The following is a 17,956-nucleotide window of genomic DNA, read 5'->3' as shown; positions in this document are numbered from 1 at the left end:
ATGTTTTATTAGACGGAGGGAGTAGTAGATTTTTCTATAAATTTGGCCAAAATTTAAGAATGTTGAATTGAACAAAGCTGGTACTTCTTACATTTAGAAATAGAAGAAGTACCACTAGAAAAGAAAAGGCTTACCACACACGAGACACCCCACAACTATAAAAATCATGGCCACCATTATTCTTTAGAAAGCTTAGATATGCTTTGAAGCGGGGAAGGGGACAATATATCAACGTTTTACCATCTAGTTTTGCTACCTTTCTTGTTAAGTTTGTATGTTTTTAGCGGTCGTGACTTGGAGATAGAGACGACATTGTCTACCTAGAAGATTGGTGATACACCAAAAGTAGAGAAATTTGGGCAGATGATTAGGCTTAATAAGTGGGGGCAATCTCAATATATTGATATAGTGTAAGAAGATTACAAATTTAAGTGGGGGCAGCTATCCCCACACCTCTTAACCTAGGTCTGCCCCTGGTCTACAATACTGGTGTCCTGCCTCCGTTCTCGTCACACCGTAGGCACTGCAATCTACTACATGAAGTCAGTGGTTCTCAAAGCCCTTTTCTCCTTTTTGGTCTTTTTTGGTGTGAATTTGCTGATGTGTTTTAATTCACATTTAGTTTTGCAAGGGTGTGTCCCTGCCCAAAGTGCATTTCAAGATCTTATGTTCTCACTATCTGACTTGGGCGGGTCACGCAGTTTTTCAAAACTTGTAAGGTTAGTATAGCTTGTGCGATTATGTCATTCTGCAATTTCGTCATCAAATACGTGAAGAAAAGTTGATTTCCAAAGACTATGGCGAATCTTTTAGTTTCATCAAGGATTTTCGTTATCTGTGTTCGTTTCTATTATGTCTATTCGTTGTACTTTAGGGGGGGGGTTATCTTATGGAACTCCGCTAGGAAGCCTCCGCGCGGTTGATTTCTAACCGAGCTTGTGTTGGGGACCGATTCTTCTGGGTCGATTGTCGAGCGAGGTAGCAAATAACAAGGTTGAATCGTGGAGAGGAGGAGGAGGAGGAGGAGCACTGGTGGGAATAACCCATCGTTCCGTTGCTAATGAAGTGAGAACCAACGTCACTTCATATTGGTCTCACACACTCTACCCAGCAAGGTGTGACTATCCAACTCCTCTTATCCCACTTCATAGACAGCTTTTTGAGATTTCACGAAATTTAATTAGGACATGAGTCTTGGGCCTTGGCCCAACACACCTCATTCGTTACAACTCATTCATGAAGACTTGATGCTCTGAGAGCCAATGAAGTCAGAGTAAATTACAAAAAACCACCACATTAGTGGCTAAGGTTTCAGGTAGATACCAATTTACGTTTTAGTTAATAAAAACTACCGGATTACACTAAGTGTCCCATTGCTAGCGAATAATCTCAAAACTGACGGGATGGATCCACCGGTCAGGCCAACCTGGGGTGCCAGGGTGGCAATTGAATAGTCAATCTCTTCTTCTCTCTGTTTCCGATCCAAAAGCTGCACGGGCGGCCAATGCATGCGAGGAGGCGGCCGCGGGCGCAAGCGAGGTGGCCGCGCAGGGGAGGCGAGGGCGCGAGGCTGGGCGGCTGCACCTCATCTTCCCGACGCAGATCCTCCTCGGCGCCAACCGCCACCCCATCATCTCCGCCCTACCTCATGGCCAACCAGCCAGCCCAGGCGCGGGAGAGAGGGAGCACCGTCAGCTGGCCTCAGCGCGGCGAGATGGGTGAGGAGCGAGCGCGGGCGAGGCTCGGCGGGCGCACGGGGAGGCAGGCGCGGGAGAAGCGAGGCGGCGGGCCCACGGCGGCGGGCGCGGGCGAGGCTCGGCAGCTAGCGCACGGGGTGGCGGGCGAGGTGCGGCGGCGGACGCGAGCGAGGCCAGGCGGGCAAGGCGCGGCGGAGGGCGCACGGGACGGCGGGCGCGGGCGAGGCCAGGCGGGCGCACGGGGCGGCAGGCGAGGCAGCCGTACGGGGTGGCGCCACGCGCACGAGTAGGGTGGTTTCACCATGGATTTGGGGGCTTTGGGTCGCCGCTCGCTGCTGCTCTTTTTCCGGGTCTTTGGCGAGCGTGGATGGCAGCTTGCCGATGGCGACGGGTTTCTTGAGCTTGATTTAGGCAGAGAAGGGAAAGAAGGCAAAGAGGGGGAAGAAGATTGCCACGTTGGCACGCCACGTTAGCCTGACCAGTGGGTCCGTGCCGTCAGTTTCGAGGTTATTCGCTAGCAACCGAGCACTCAGTGTAATCCGGTGGTTTTTAGTAACTAAAACGTAAACTGGTACCTATGTGAAACTCTAGCCACTAATGTGGTGGTTTTTTTCTATAATTTACTCATGAAACAATGGCACGATAACTCAGATGTTGGACAACAAAGTTACACTAATAGCATTTCAAATTCATGCTGTTGTTTCTTTCATCCTTGGACCGTGCTATTTGGCAGCCGTATGGCCGTTAGCGTAGCAGCAATATGCTTCCCAATCTAATCGATCCCGCGAGCCGAGTGCGCGGCAGTGCACGAGGCGAGCCCGTAACGTTTTTTCAACGAGCCCCCAAACCTAGCTACGTATCCTTCCCGATATGTTTTGGTTTCGACGGGAGCCCGAGCGAGCCGCACAACAGAAACCCCTTGCATGCATGCAAGAAAACAACAAGAATGAGATGCATGCTCCTGTTAGTCAAGATTCTTTCTATATCTAAAAATTTAAAATGTGTTATCTCTCAGATGGCACAACGGATTTACGATCCATTTTCACCGTTGAGTTCGTCACAACGAGTGCTTCAAAACTAGATCTCACTTGAGTATGTTCTGACAACTTTTTTTCGAACTCAAAAGCTACCAAGGACCAGCGCGTGAGTTACCAAACCTTGGCACAGGTAGTTACCCCACTTCAAAAACTATATCACTCGAACACCAATGAACTTGGATATCTTGGTAATTACAACGGTGCCATGGTCGTGAACAGTAGCATGGATAGCTCGTTAACTACAGCGGTGCCATGGTGAGTAACTACGTCAGTACCACATTAGTAACAATCCATTAGTACGTAATTGTAACACGAAACCTAGTTAACTACATCGGTGTTGTAATGCAGGTGGTAACTTTCACCCAAAACCCTGAATAATTATGTTAGTGATACGGTGGTAATTGAAACCTACATACTCAGATAGCTATATCACTGACACGGCGATAACTATAACCTAAACGACTGGATACAAATGAGTCATAATGATAACTGTAATCTAAATGACTGGATAACTACATGTGTCATGATGGTAACTGTAACCTAAACCGTTGGATAACTAAATCAGTGTCCCGATTGTAATTGTGACTTAAACGGTTGGATAACTACATGAGTTTCATGATGGTAACTATAACCTAAGTGAATGGAGAATTCACTTGGTTATGGTTCTAGACCACTTTCTTCAAGTTCAGAAGTTATCGACCCATAAATGATCAAGTTACCTAACCATTCACACTTATCATCGGCTTTTAAAACAAGATGCTTCGGCGACTTCATTTGAGATCAGAAGTTACCAACCGATAATATATGAGTTACAAGACCAGATTTTCCACAAGTAGATACAATATGTTCAGGTGAATTTCGTCAAACTCGTAAGTTACCAACGAGTAAGTATACCACACTGGTAACTGTATAGGTAGCACACTGGTAACTACAATTTTTGGCAACTATATCATTTTTGTGATGAAATGGGGTACAAGTTTTTAACCAAACAACTGGTAACTCCATAAGTAATATGATGGTTATTGTACTCTTAAATGCTGGGTAACTACATTAGCAAAATGCCGGTAGTTATACCGTGGACACTGGGTAACTACATAGGTATGATGCTGGTAACTATAATATTTGACAAGTATATCAATTTTTTTATGGTAGGTGGTAACTTTGACGCAATGGTGGTAACTGTACTTTTAAGTGTTGGGTAAATACATTAGCAAAAGTGGTGGTTACTCTAATCTGGACAACTAGGTAACTATATCTGCTTTAATGTGGTAACTCCATAAGCCGTGGCCAAGAAGCTAGCTACACCCATCCCACACGCAGTGCCGTAGTTAGTTGTAACCTCTAAGGATGGTACCTGTATCAGTGGCATGGTGGTAACTATAACGTGGATACCTGGGTAACTACATTGGTAAATATGATGGTAGTTAACTGTGACCTAGGTTGGTAACTATGTTAGTGTCATGGTGATGACTGTAACATGGAGAGTCGAACAAGAACATCGGTACCATGTTGGTAACTTATTGATGCTATGGAGACAGTTGGGAATTGTAACCCAATCAGGAGGATGATTTTGTCAATGCTATTATGGTAACTATTACTTGGTTAGTTGGGTAACTAAATCAATGAAATTGTGGTAATTGTAATATCAAAGGTTGGTAACTATATCAATGGCATGGTGATAACAATATCCCTCACATGCTATGATGTCCTTGTGTTACCTTAACAACAAGTAGAACATCATAGGCTGACAACTAAGGTGATAGCCACTAAACAACATACACGCTATAAATGGTTGAGGGGGGTCAAATTGGGTGACATTAGTCCATTCCACAAAGGAATCAACAAACCAAACAATCCCAAATTTGTTACGTAACATCTCACCTGCCTCACATGTTATGTAAGCTAGCTTTTCTCACATTGGCATTACTACAATCACCTTGTGTGCATATAAAACACCTTCCTCCCTGAAGTGTGAAATGTGTGAAATGGAAAGATAAAACTGAGCAATACAAATGATACGTAAGGGGGCGGGGAGGATACATCATTGCCTCACCTTGCTATACTGTGGGACTACCATGCACATTTTCACAGATCGATGCAACTACCGTAAGGAACTTGAGATGCTTGTGTGTTCAACAGGCAAGGCCTTGGTCAGAAATTTGCTGCTCCTGCTGCATCTTCGTCCACCCAGGTTGCCCACACACGTATAGCAGCACAACCAGTGACACTACAAGATCCCTCTCTTGTGCAGTTGTTGCACATGGGTGCATAAATTTCGACGAGCCATATTGTAACACCTACAAGCATGCACCTCTGACACCTCAATTTGTAGAACATCGAGAAGAACACTAGTATTTGCATCGGGTTTGGTTCCAAGGAGTGGAGTCACCATACACACCTCGCGGGATGGAGAGGAGATTGGTGATGGCGGCGACGTTACAGGCGTAGGCTCGGAGCTCTGGTCGAAGGCCTTGGGGAGAGCTGCCTCCTCGATCCCTGGGTGTGGAGAATCAGCCCGTCAAGGAATGGAGCAGAGGTGAGCCGGTCATAGTTCTAGCTGCACTTTTTGCCATTGGCTACGCCGCCGGACACGTCCGACGAGGACCTCGCGCAGCCATGGCTTCATTTGAAGTGGTTGAGATCCAAAAGGTAGAGATGGGGGATTTGATGAGGGAGGATAGATTTTTGTATGGGCCTTGGGGGAGAAGAGCATGATGGGGGCCGGGGTCGAGCCATCGAGGAGAGCGGAGCACCTGCTGGCCGTGCAGGGGGCTGGGCTCGACGGTCGACATTGGGGAACTGGGAGCAGCGGGGAATGGATGGACGCGAGGAGGAAGAAAGAGATAGAAGCGACAGCTTGCTTCAAGGATGAACGGACAGAAATAAGAAGACCTGAATCGGACGCAGCGCAGTGCGTACGTGCGTAAGACAAGTTTCCGGACGGCAGGAGTTTAGATTTTCCGTTCATCCTTTTGTTTAGCATCTGTAAATATTGTACACTTTTTTCTTTGACTACAAATACTAAATACGATATTTGTACTCCGTGCTCCGTGGAGTACACTTGTTTTAAAAAACAACACGGTTCTTGTACTCTGGGCCGGCTTCCTGGCTTCCTGCTAGTGTGCTAGCCCAGCCCATTCAGCTTCCTCAAGAACTGCCATTTCTTTCGGAATCTGGAAGACACGAGACAAGACAACCCTTGCCCTCGCCGTTCCCCACTTCCTGGGTCAAGCCATGGCCTCCCAGCATGCGCCGCCGCCGCCGGCGAAACTCCCCACGGCCGCTCCCACCACCATACATGCTCTCGACGAAGACCTCCTCCGCGAGGTATTCGTTCGTCTCCCGTCCCTCCCGAGCCTCGTCCGCGCTGCCCTCACCTGCAGCACCTTTCTCCACGTTGTACGTTCGTCCCCCGCCTTCCGCCGCCGCTTCAAGGAGCTCCACAGGCCCCGCTTCCTCGGCCTCTTCACCCAACGCCGGGATGCCGACATCCCTTCTTTCGCCGCCCACCACCGCCGCAACGGAGACCTCGCCGCCGTTGTCCGCGGCGGCGATTTCTCTCTCGCCGGCCTCCCAGACCCAGACTGCGTCGGCGATAACCAAGGCGTTTACGACGACAACGAAGACTGCCGTAAAGACGACAGCCAGGACAACGACGACGACGAAGAGGATGAGAACGATGAGGAGGAGGAGGAGGAGGGAGGAGGAGGGAGGACGAAGCTTTCCCCTCGTGGGAGATTGAGCGATGCTGCGACGGCTATGTCGTCCTCTTCAACCGGAAGGCTGAATTGTTAGCTGCCTACAACCCTATCACACGGGCACTGCGTCTCTTCCCCCTGCCGCCCGACGTGATCCCCGATTCCTTCTACTTTGAGTTCCACATAGTCTTCTCCGAAGATGACCCCAACTCGTTCAGTGTGGTCTGTTTCTCTTTTGGCTTGTCGATATCTTATGACTTCTCTTTCGGCTCGTCACGGCCGCGCATCGCAATCATCTCGTCGGACAGCACCAAGTGGCAGATTTTCCCTATGACTGCGAACATGGGAACCACTGGTAAGATGGTGAATGGGTCCGTCTATTGGACACATCCCAGGAAACCCTACATGACAGTGTTCAACACTGCGACACTGCAGTTCTCTCAAATGCAACTGGCGCCACTCTTGGAAGACTGTCATGGTAATTTTGTGGTTGGTAATACCAAGGATGGGAGGCTCTGTATCGTTTCCCCTGATATGTGGGGCGATGACATGGGCGGATGATGGTGTTGAGGAGTGGGCGCTAAGCCACACGATTCCACTGAAAACGATTCGTCGCGTCACGGAGTGTTCAGAAGGCTCTTATATCATTTTGCGGGTTAGGGATGTTATCAATGGCATTGTGTACCTGCATACTGACTATGACGGGGATACTGAACCTCCTCAGTTGTGCCTTTCTTTCTGCCTGGAAACAGCGAAGCTGAAAAAGATCTGCGAAGATTATCACAGGCCTGTCCATCCCTATGTAATGGCGTGGCCTCCTTCTTTGGTACGCGATAAGGTGAGCCCTTGCATTCGTGTGCAGATGCTGTTGGTACAGTTCTTTTCTACGTTTGGTACCTAGAATATGTTCAATTTTTTATTTACCTGAGAGCAGGGAATTAATGGACTGTTCTGGGTATCTGGTAGCTATCCAAGCTTAGCATAATTTGTTTAGATTTTGCAATTCTATTTCACACGAGAATACTGAACCATAGAATTGCAAAATCTAAACAAATTATACTAAGCATGGATAGCTACCAGATGAAGCGCTGGGCTTGTTATTCTGTGTTTGACAAATGAAGCGCTTGATTTCCTAAAGAAGATATTCTAAATTATTCGTGTCAAGGCATCATTGATACAAGCTTACAGTTATATGTAAATAGTATATTTATAGATGTAAATGCTATTCTGTAGGCTTCTTCTTTGTCCTGAATTATTCTGTAGGTTTTTTGACTGCTTCGTTCAAAATAGAAACCGTTTTACCCTTTGAGCATTACTATTCATGTAAGTATGTTCTAATGGGCTAATTACATTCTGGTGTCTGCTTACCGCAGTATATTTCCACTGAGGCAGCATCGGTGGATGTGCATATTTTAATTCTGAGTAGAAACACCGTACATGTTTAGGGTGGTTCACAATACTTACATGAGCTGTAAATTCTTTAGGCTCCCTGTTCAAAAGATCAAGCTTTGTCTATGGGAAGCTCTGAAGGAAGTGATGTGAAGGCTGGAGGTGGCCCAACAAAGCCTACATTTGTTGCCAAAGCATAATACGTAATGTTGTGAACTGAAGGTAGTCAATGGGATATGGGGCATGGTTTACCGTTTACTTAACTGTACGTACACCTGCACCTTCGTTAGGATAGTAAATGTTGATGGGTCCCTTTGTTCTAGCCCTTGTTCTATACCCTCTGCATCACCAAACTTTCAAGAATGCATATGAGATGATCTTTAGTCCTGCTTTTTCGTGGCAGTTCGACACTGCTAGCATATAGATGCACCCTTTTGAATGCATGAAATTCTGCCATTTCTAGCTTTCAAATTAGCCCGAGTTTTTAAATATTTTAAGATCAGATGGGACTTGACTCAGATATCAAGTGCACTATATTGATGAACTTGTTCTTGTAGGATCACTTAGGAACTTGGCAGGATGGTAGTGGTGATATTTTGGCGATCCTGATGCATGATGCTCAAGCAATATGTTGCTCCTTGAAAATTGAAATCCTTATGTCCTACTGGCTGTGTTAAGAGCTCGTTGATCTCTTTTTCCGGTATTCTGGAACTTTGTGCTTCATTCAGGGACCTAGTTGAACCTCCCTGGATGTTAGTTGTTAACTAGTACTTGACACTTGGATGGTTAATTAATGGTTAGATTATGAACAGCATGTTAGTTTGAGTTATAAACCTTGTTGCTGCTAGCTTCGTGCATGCTGGGTTGATATTTGTCTAGTCGATCTTACTGCTGCTTATTAATTCTTGTTTATGATTTACGTTTTGAACTATTTGCATGAATGCAATGTGATTAGTTTCTTAACTTTGTGGAATAAAATCAGCCACAACGTAGCTGAAGTTCACGGTCAGGTTTAACCGTTTAATGAGATAATGTCCATTGTTCAATGAGTAATACACGGTGCTAGCTGCATGGCTGTTTTATATTGATACCCGGCGAGGTGTTTCTTGAAAAGGAGAATTTCGAAAATAGAAGTTTGCAAATTGGTGCTTGGCTCTTTGTTGTTGTAGGTCTTGGGCACTTTGTGCTTATACTCTTTGTTTCTTCTCGTTATTACTATTGTAGGCAACTTGGGTGTTAGGAAGTGAATCTGGTTTTAGGTCGCACAGTAGGAACTGTAAATACAACATATCTGGATTTAATCAAGCCCATACACGGCCATTCCTTTCCTCCAAATTCCGATGGGAGCGTAGAGTATGTTTGAATAATTGATTGCACGTTCAGTTTCTCCCAGTAGATACACCATGTGTTAAGAAGATGTAGGTGGTCTGGGTGTTTGCATCCAGGGAAACGGACGGACTGTAGGTCTGTAGCCACCACATTTTCTCCATCCAAAGAGCAAAGGGAACCCAAGAGCAAAACCTCTGAAACTCCGCCTGTCCACCTTGCATGGAGTTATTACTGCGTCTTGCTTTACAGCTCATCTTTACCCAAAGTATAATCAATCTCTTGTCTTGAAACAAACAAGATTTTTCTTTTGACACGGTTGAAACAAAACAAGTTGCTTACTGCTAATTGTATTGGTTCTAGTAAGACCAAACCTTTTTTTTCTAGTACGCACTGAAGTAAGGTCTAAAATTGTCTAGTACTAAGCTTTTCGCTTTCGGCAACGCAGCTAGGGATACTGCCTATTCGGAATTCGGATGAGAATTTGCGGATCTCTTCCATTCACTCGCTGTCAGCCGGCCCTGGCCCCAACCGCCCATCTGCTACTAGGAATAAATTGGTCACCACGTGCTACTAGTGTATATTTTTCTTTCACTTGTCAGTTTTCAATAATGGTACAGTATGTTTGTGCTGCGTTGGATTATCTAGTTGAAGCACTATATCTGATTATCTTACCCATACCTGTCAGATTAAAAAAACAGAATAAAATGCATTGTTCACTGTTCGGTCACCAGCAGCGCATTCTTTTTCCCGGGACACAGCCCCCCCCCCCCCCCCCCCACCCCCCCCCAGACCAATCGTTGTCATCGGACATGGAATCGGCGCTGGGCTTCCAATTTTCCAAGCCGGGTACAATGCTTCACTTTCCAGTCACAATGTTCCTTGCGACGCGTTTAGGTCTTTTTGTCTTGTTTTGACGTTCCGTGATATCTGTCCCAGAAAGTGTGCACGGTTATAAAGATCGCGTTCACACAGGCTAACACCTGACATTGCTTGCGAATGAACAGAATCAACGCATGTTTTGTTATACAGGCCAGGTAAAAATTTCTAAGGCCTAGAGTACCTCGGCATGTCTAATTTTAGTAGGCGCACCGTTTGGTGAACTGGACCATTATCAAATGCTCTACTACCTGTTTGGTGGCTACAAATTTATTCTTCTCTGAGCAAAGTTCAGTACTACTTCAGTTTATTTGTCAGCATTTTCTTCTTAAAATTGATAATCCCAATCATCTATTTGTCGTGTTCTGTCTGATTCCACAAAGCAACATGAGACTAGCAATAGTTCACCTGACATTGATTCCTCTCTTCTGACACAAACAAACATGGATGGTTAACGACTGGCGCACTTAAAAACACAATAATCACAAGGGAACAAGTTCTTGATGCAATATCGTTAAGCTTCTGAGTGCACTGTCAGGAGAAAGATCATGAGCTGTTGCTGCTGTTAGAGTCGGGAAATAGGATTACAGTTCAGACATGTTATAAAAATCTCTGATAATTTGGAGAAGGAAGAACAAGGCGAGGATTTATATTCTGCCAAGCCAAAGATGGCTCGTCCATTTTGTTGCTCACGTGTCAGATTTTAATATTTTAATAACTTCTCGCATCTATTTGGCTATTTGCACAGCCACATGGATGTGTACCTTTTGGAGTTTTCTGCTCAATTCATAATTCTTGTCTCAAATTTACTTAAAAATAGATGTATCTATTACTAAAAATCGTCTAGATACACATAATATTTCGACAAAAATTATGAGACGGAAGGAGTAGTAATTAGTATTCGTCCCGTTGTTGGTTATGATGTGCATTAGTTATTATAGTGATGTCCTTTGATAGCCATGCTTTCAAGAAAGTTGGAATTGGCTACCTGGGAGGCAGGCTATCATCATTTTTTCTTGCCTATACTTTTCATTGGCCTCTTAATTGACAATTCATATGGACCATACTTTTTTCAACTGAACTCACATATATCATATTAATGCAGTTCCCCATCTTATGTGGATTACTCGTAACAAATCTTCTCAACACGCAAGTAGAACAAACAACAAAAGTTCATTAGATGATTTTCCGCACAAAGTTTATTAGAAGAGAAATGCAAGTTCTGAAACAAAGAAGTGAGACAGTGATAAGAGAGGTCAAATCCTGCAGCTGGAATGATTTTATTGGTTCTGGTAAGACGAAATCTAATAGGAGTACAGTGCTGTAAAATGTACATTCCGGGAAAATTTGGAGATATATTGCCGCGTCGATCCCTTTCACTCGCCGTCATGGCTTCAGGCCCTATCCGCCGGCCCCATGCTTCCACCTGCTGCTAGGAATAATTACCCCCACGTGCATTTTCTTACAATTGTCCCGGTGATGTTTGTGCTGCGTTGGATTATCTAGTTGCAGCACTATATCTGAAATCTTAAGTGTACCTGTCAGATCTTAAAAACGAACGAAATGCCTTGTTTTTCTATGGCTGAAAATGGACCGTTCTCATCAGGAGCGCATTCGTTCTCCGGGACACAGACAAATCATTGTCATCGGACATGGGATGATTCCTGGTAGCTTCCTCCTGGCGCCGGGCTTCCAGTTTTCCTTGTCGGGTACAATGCTTCACTTTCCAGCACACACAAGGTTCCGTGCGACGCGCGTTGAGGTCTCTTTCTTCAACATGCAACTTTGGCTCCCAAGCAACATCGCTTCTGCGCCACAAAAACAATTTTCAGCCATTTTGGGCACATTAAAAAATTAGCAAAATATTCATGCATATAGATTTGGATGTTCTTTATCGTCATAAAAAATTATTGATATTTTGAATCATGTAAAAGAACTCTAAGTAGCAATGGTTGGAAAACCAGACTCAAATTTGTAGAAACATGGACGAATTTATTATTTTTTCACAGGTGGCATACTTTTGAATCGTATGAAAATTTAACTGTTCAAGATATATACATGTAAGTTAGTCTGTCTGTAATTTTTCGTAATTTTTGGGATAAAGGAACTTTTTCACAAAAAAAAGTTTTTTACCCGAAAAAGATTGTTTTAGAGCATTGGAGCCCGAGCTCCAAACTTTATTTCTGGTTTTTTCTCTTGACGCTTGTTATCTTTCTTCCCTCTCAAAGTGCAACCCATCAAAAAGATCGCGTTCACAGAACTATGCTTGCTACATGGAAGAGAGGAAGTATAGTAATGAACAAAATCAAGGCATTTTTTGTTATAAACGGTAAAGGACTGAAATCATATGTTGGGAGAAGTTACACTGCCAAAAACAGTGTTATCATCCCTGTTGGCTCGGCGGTCGGCACTGACGAGGAGAAAACCCTTTTGGGGTACGGTTAGCATCTCACCTCAAGCTTTCTAGTTTAAGGAATGCCGGGTCATTTTGCGACTGGACCAATACCAAATGCGTTGGTTGTTTATTTTAAGGCACATGCTTGCATTCACACGCAACTAATGAACAAATCAACATCTTGTTGTGTTATAAAAGGGTAGAAATTTAAGGCCTATGTTGGGTGGGGTACCTCAACCTTGTCTAATTTTAGGAGGCGCACAGACATTTGGTGACTTGACCATTATCAAATGCATTGGCTGTTTGGTGGCTACAAAATTAAAGTACCAATACTTGTATCTCAACGGCAATAATGATAGATATTTTAGCTGTGTACCTTTCCAACTCTTGCATTATTGGATCTGTCCAACAAGCACATTTGTTTCTAAAAATATCACCTGTTACAAAATGTCTTACAATTTGAGAACAAGAGAATAAATCACCTGAAAAGATGTCCAGAAAGATGTCATCCAAACGATTATGTTGTTACTCACACAAAACTGATAGACAAAATATAATACGGTGGTTTCGTTTCTTGTGGTGAAACCAGCCTATCCATGTTCAAGTCATAAATTTAGCTTTGCTTTTCACATTTCTGGATTTTGTAGGATTTAACCAGCTTTGTTCTTTTCATGGGAGTGACCTATCCGTCAATTACGAGACGTATGTGGTGACTTCGTCAATCTCTTGATTTGTCGGCTCAGTAGGTGTTCGCAGGGGCAGGATGTGTGTGCGTGTTTTTGTAGGAGTGAGTTTACGTGTGTGTGTTATGAGCGTCTGCTTTTGTACTGTGTTCGTCACCATTTCACCAAAACTTGTGTAATTTTGGAAATCAAGTGGAAGCCTTCGACTAGAATCATCCTCTATAGAAGTATACAAGTAGCAGCAACATTTTAACTTGAAATTCAGGTAGGTAGCAACCATGCAGACAAATTAATACTCGTTCCATTTCTAAATGTAAGACATTCAAATAGTTCAAATTAAACAACCAAGGCATTTTATATCTGTTTTGCTATATCAAAGTTGTCTGATTTTTAGCTAGGAATAGATTGATTTTTCCACTGTTTGATTTGGTTTGTGTTTTGAGATTGGAAACGAACGATAGATCGGTTCAATTTGGATGATGTCCAAATCCAAATTCAAGAACTCTGATAAATAAATTGAGATCTAAGTTATTTTTTAAACCAACAAGTGCCTGAGAAATAGACACTCCCATTTTATATTTGGATACATAGGGAAATAAAGTACTCCAAGTTTATGGAATTTTAAGGAACAGATTCCAAGTTTAGAAAATTGAAGGATCCGCTACAGCAGCTTCTTCCTTTCCACCCTGACCGAATCCTCTCAACAAGTCGCATTTTTACTCCTCCACATCACTTTCTTCTAGCTAATCCGTGGCGGTCAAGAAAGAAAATGGTGGTGTATGTGAACTGAACACCTTTAAATGGCATACTACTACAGTACGTAACATACGCACGCAGGAATTCGCGAGCTCGCAGCGACTTGAACACTGTTCATTTCTTTGTTCGTATCCGGAATTCTGGATTGCTCCTGCGCCGACGCGCGTGGAGGTGCCGCTGATAAACTAGAGAGTGAAGTGCAAGAATAGTCCTCCGGGGCATGGACGGCGGCCCAAAAGGAATCCAAGCCAATCAGCGATCTAGGAGGAGTAACGCCGATCTGCAGCTGCAGTAGTAAATATTTCCAGCGATGACGCGGACGCGCACCCCCCAGCCCTCATCACCGGGCCCGACGTCAGCAGGTGACGTCGCGCACCCGTCACGCTCTTTCGGCGTTTCATGGCTGCTTCCACGATGCTTCCCCCCCTTGGCTGAGCCCTCCTCGCGAAGGAAGCTTATCTATCTCTGCCTCTTTATTTAAGACGTTTTATTAGTGTTTGCGTGCGTAAACATGACCCACAAACCTCGCTCTTCTTGGTCCCGAAATGTCAGTCTGAGTTGTCTCGTGGGTGCAGGTGAGCCTTGTCCAGGCAAAGTTAAGCAAGCAGAGCTCGCGCCCTCGTGCGTCCACACCTGCGATGGACCCGAGGACGTAGCCCACCAGTGCTCCCGTGAACCCTTCACCTGAGATGTGGCCCTCGACTGAACGATTGGCAACGGCCCATGAAAAACCGGGTTTAGTTCGATGCACCGATCCCGACAGGCGACACGCCAATCAGCGCTTCTCTTCGAAAACTAAAAGCCCACTAGGCGACCCGCGTGGGCTCCATATGTCAGTGTAACGGTGCTTCCCTATAAATACGGCTCCCTTCTTCATCATTCTTGCCTTGCTGCCTCGTTTCAAAAAATAAACAAGCTCTGCCTTGCTGCTGGTTAGTGTGCCTTGGCCTCTGCTGCTCCTTCCTGCTGCTAGTGCTAGTTGAGCTAGAGAAGAGAAGAAGAGAGTGAGGTTGCGCTTGGATTTGTGCAGAATACAAGATGTCTATGGCCATGGAGCAGCCGACGCCGCATGAGCTCCTGATGGGCGAACTCATCAAGGGGAAAGATTTGGCTGCGCGGCTGCAGGGGCTCCTCGGCCACTCGCCCGAGGCCGGCCTCATCGTCGACCAGATCCTCCACGCCTTCTCCCGCGCCATCGACGCCGCCAAGCCCGTGGGATCGGAGGTGCAGAGAGAGGCCACCTGCGCCCGGAAGAGGAAGGCCGCCGCCGCGGCTGCACGCAGGGATACAAGCCGGAGAAGGTGAGGACGCCCAAGCTCCTAATTCTTGATTTGATTGAGTTAATTGATTGGATCTTTGGGTATAATGTGCTTACTAATTAGTCGTGTAAAATCCGTGCTCTGCTGCAGGCAATCGTCCGGGTTCACCAAGGTCGTCAAGAACGTGGAGGACGGCCAGTCCTGGCGCAAATACGGCCAGAAGGACATCCAGAACTCGGAGCACCCAAAGTAGGTTCCTGCCCCTGACCTTCAATCATATACTCCTAGCTGGAGACTGCTCCAAGATTCCAAATGTAACCATATTGTTCGTGTCTCCTCCTCGCAGATCCTACTTCCGGTGCACACACAAGTACGACCAGAAGTGCGCCGCGCTCCGGCAGGTGCAGCGCTGCGACCAGGACCCGGAGTCCTTCGTGGTCACCTACATCGGCCAGCACACGTGCCAGGACCCTCACGACATGGCCGCACCGCCGCACGTCGACATCCACCAGACCGCCGACGGCGTGCACGCGGGGTCCCACCTTATCTGCTTCGCGCCCAACGCCGGCCCGGCCAGCACCACCACGAGCGTGACCACAAACCAGACCGGCATCGGCATGGACGGCGCCGCGCCGGGATCGGCATCGGGCCTGCCGATCCTGAAGGTCGAGGGCGGCGACCAGGAGGAGGTGAGGAGCTGCCTCACCCCCGGAAGCTCGGCTGTGCACAGCACCGCGGCTGCCGCCGGCGCCGGGCCGGACCAGGGTGACGTGTCGTCCGCCCCGCAGTTCTACGAGGATGGCGCTGCTGACATGGGAGAGTTCTTTGGTCTTGAAGACATCTTCGATCTCGACGACCACTGATTTAGTTGGGATGTTTGTCCGGAGGAGTCGCTCGATCCGTCGCGTAATATGGAAATAATGGCCGCGCGGATCTTTTTGTCTTGTTGATCTGTAGTTTAGTTTGTACATTCTTGGTGTGTAACCTCGGTTAGAATGAAGCTGCAGGTGTGCTATTGCTAGCTAGCACACACCTAGGCGTCCTCGCTTATGGGCAAGCCTTGTTTAGGAGCAGAGTTTTCGTCTTCCTCAAAGAACTGAGCAGTGAAAACAGAGGAATTCAGTACATTTCGTGCTCCAGCTCTCTCTCCTTTGTCCAAATTTAGCATGTTGTGTTCGCAATCTGAAATTCCTTAAAGATGTGCCATACTCCTGTTCTTGCAGTAAAGAAAAGAGAGATGGAGAGGAGGAAACTATCATCTCCTTTCATACCGGAAATCACCAAGTATGTGCACTGAACAAACCTAGTAATAAAGCACCTGAGTCCGGAACTGTTGTGTTGTCACCTGTCCCTCGCACGTAATATCTGATCAGCTCAATAGTTTCCGATGAAATAGGCACTATGGAGTATGGACCACGATTCCCCAATTGTATGTTTCGGTGGATCTGAATTTGGGACCCTCTCCTTTTCTTACTTCTGCTTATGTTTCTTCATAGGCATCCAAAAGCAGTTCGCATCGTCAGTTCGTCACCTTGTATTCAACATTAGCACATCAACTCGCATGACGCATTTGTCCGCGTGTGCAGGAACTGACGCGTACCGCGTAACCTGGAACAAATATTGGATTTAGTACAGGCGCGAGACGTGACACGTCGTTGATATCCTATTCTGGCAAATTTTTCACTGGTTAAGCGAGTATCGCGATGGTGATCAGATCAGTTTGTACGCGGTACGCGCCCAAGTGGACGAACCAGGACGGCGAGCGAGGAGTACTTAAGAATCTGATTGACGGTTGGTGAGTCCGAGTAGTCCTATCTTATCGATGCACACATTATTGGTAGCTCATGCATTCCTTGTCTAGTGCTCCTCTCTTTTCACACACGCTATGAGGCAACGACAAAGTGCAAGTGGGATGATCTGCTGACAAAAAAGAAAAGCTGAAATGGCACTTAAATTCGTCGTTGTGCTCGTAAAGTGGAGCAGAAAGATAGATCCTTTGGGTATCCCGTTTGGCTTTCATGCAGGGATCATCAATTCCAGCTCAATTTCAAGAGTGGGATCATCAAACGGAAATTGTATGCCCTGCAAGCTTGCCAGGCCCGTCTTGTAATCTCGACACACGGAGTACTGGTATGCACAGTCTTTCAATCATGCGGGTACATACCTTTCAACAGATTTTGTGAAAATCTTACATAAGATGTGGTTTAAATTAACCGAGCAAGGCTTCACAAATTAGCCCGTCAGTAAAATCCTAAGCCCGGGCCCAAGCTAGGGAAAATATACCTTTTGCCAATTAAAAACATTAAATTATACATTTTTGGAATAAAAATTGTTTTATACCGAATTTTATAAAGTACTATTTTTTTTATTTCACTTAGTTTATCTTTTGGTTTTTGTGTAGGACACTGCAGCCCGAGCTAGGACTTTACCTTTTCTTGAGCTTTACCTGGCTTGGGTCTGAGCTGTCCGGGCCAGCCCGCCGATGCCGGTCTAGTTTAAATACTCCCTTTCTCCCATGTTAAGTGTCGTAGTATTACATGTATCTAGAGTTATTTTAGTATATAGATACATTCATATTTAGACAAATTTGAACCACTTAATATGGAACGGGCGAATACCAAATTTTTACGAAGGACAATCTTGAAAACCCAATTGCAGGCTTGGTCCCACCAATCTGAACAAAGTGGCTCTTTCAGCAAATTTTAGTTGATTTCCAAAAAAATGGCATTATGCACACGTAGGTCAAAAACTAAATTACACATCTGGGTCAGCTTTTATGGTTCGTTCCACAACGTACATGAGGTACCTTCTTTACATGTTAAATTATACACAAATTA

At 45.5% G+C, this 17,956-nt stretch overlaps 1 protein-coding gene, 1 long non-coding RNA gene and 1 pseudogene across 2 annotated transcripts; 2 read left to right on the top strand and 1 right to left on the bottom strand.

Annotated features, from left to right (window-relative positions):
• Positions 1-4,357: 4,357 nt before the first annotated feature.
• Positions 4,358-5,596, bottom strand: LOC106866001. The gene is made up of 2 exons (XR_001405977.2): positions 5,133-5,596; positions 4,358-5,031 (listed from the first exon to the last, which is right to left on the bottom strand). It is a non-coding gene; the product is annotated as an uncharacterized LOC106866001 (long non-coding RNA).
• Positions 5,597-5,890: 294 nt separating this feature from the next.
• LOC100828187 lies at positions 5,891-8,740 on the top strand (annotated as a pseudogene).
• A 5,992-nt stretch (positions 8,741-14,732) lies between these two features.
• Positions 14,733-16,318, top strand: LOC100827879 (probable WRKY transcription factor 70). Its single transcript, XM_003566864.4, has 3 exons — positions 14,733-15,161; positions 15,270-15,368; positions 15,466-16,318. Exons 1-3 carry the CDS (start codon positions 14,899-14,901, stop codon positions 15,980-15,982), a joined length of 879 nt encoding a protein of 292 aa, XP_003566912.1. The 5' UTR covers positions 14,733-14,898; the 3' UTR covers positions 15,983-16,318.
• The last annotated feature ends 1,638 nt before the right edge of the window (positions 16,319-17,956 follow it).

This window comes from Brachypodium distachyon, chromosome 2 (assembly GCF_000005505.3).
Source record: "Brachypodium distachyon strain Bd21 chromosome 2, Brachypodium_distachyon_v3.0, whole genome shotgun sequence".
Classification (NCBI taxonomy): Eukaryota; Viridiplantae; Streptophyta; class Magnoliopsida; order Poales; family Poaceae; genus Brachypodium; species Brachypodium distachyon.
Note: the sequence above shows the minus strand (reverse complement) of the source record. Positions and strands in the feature narration are given on the sequence as shown.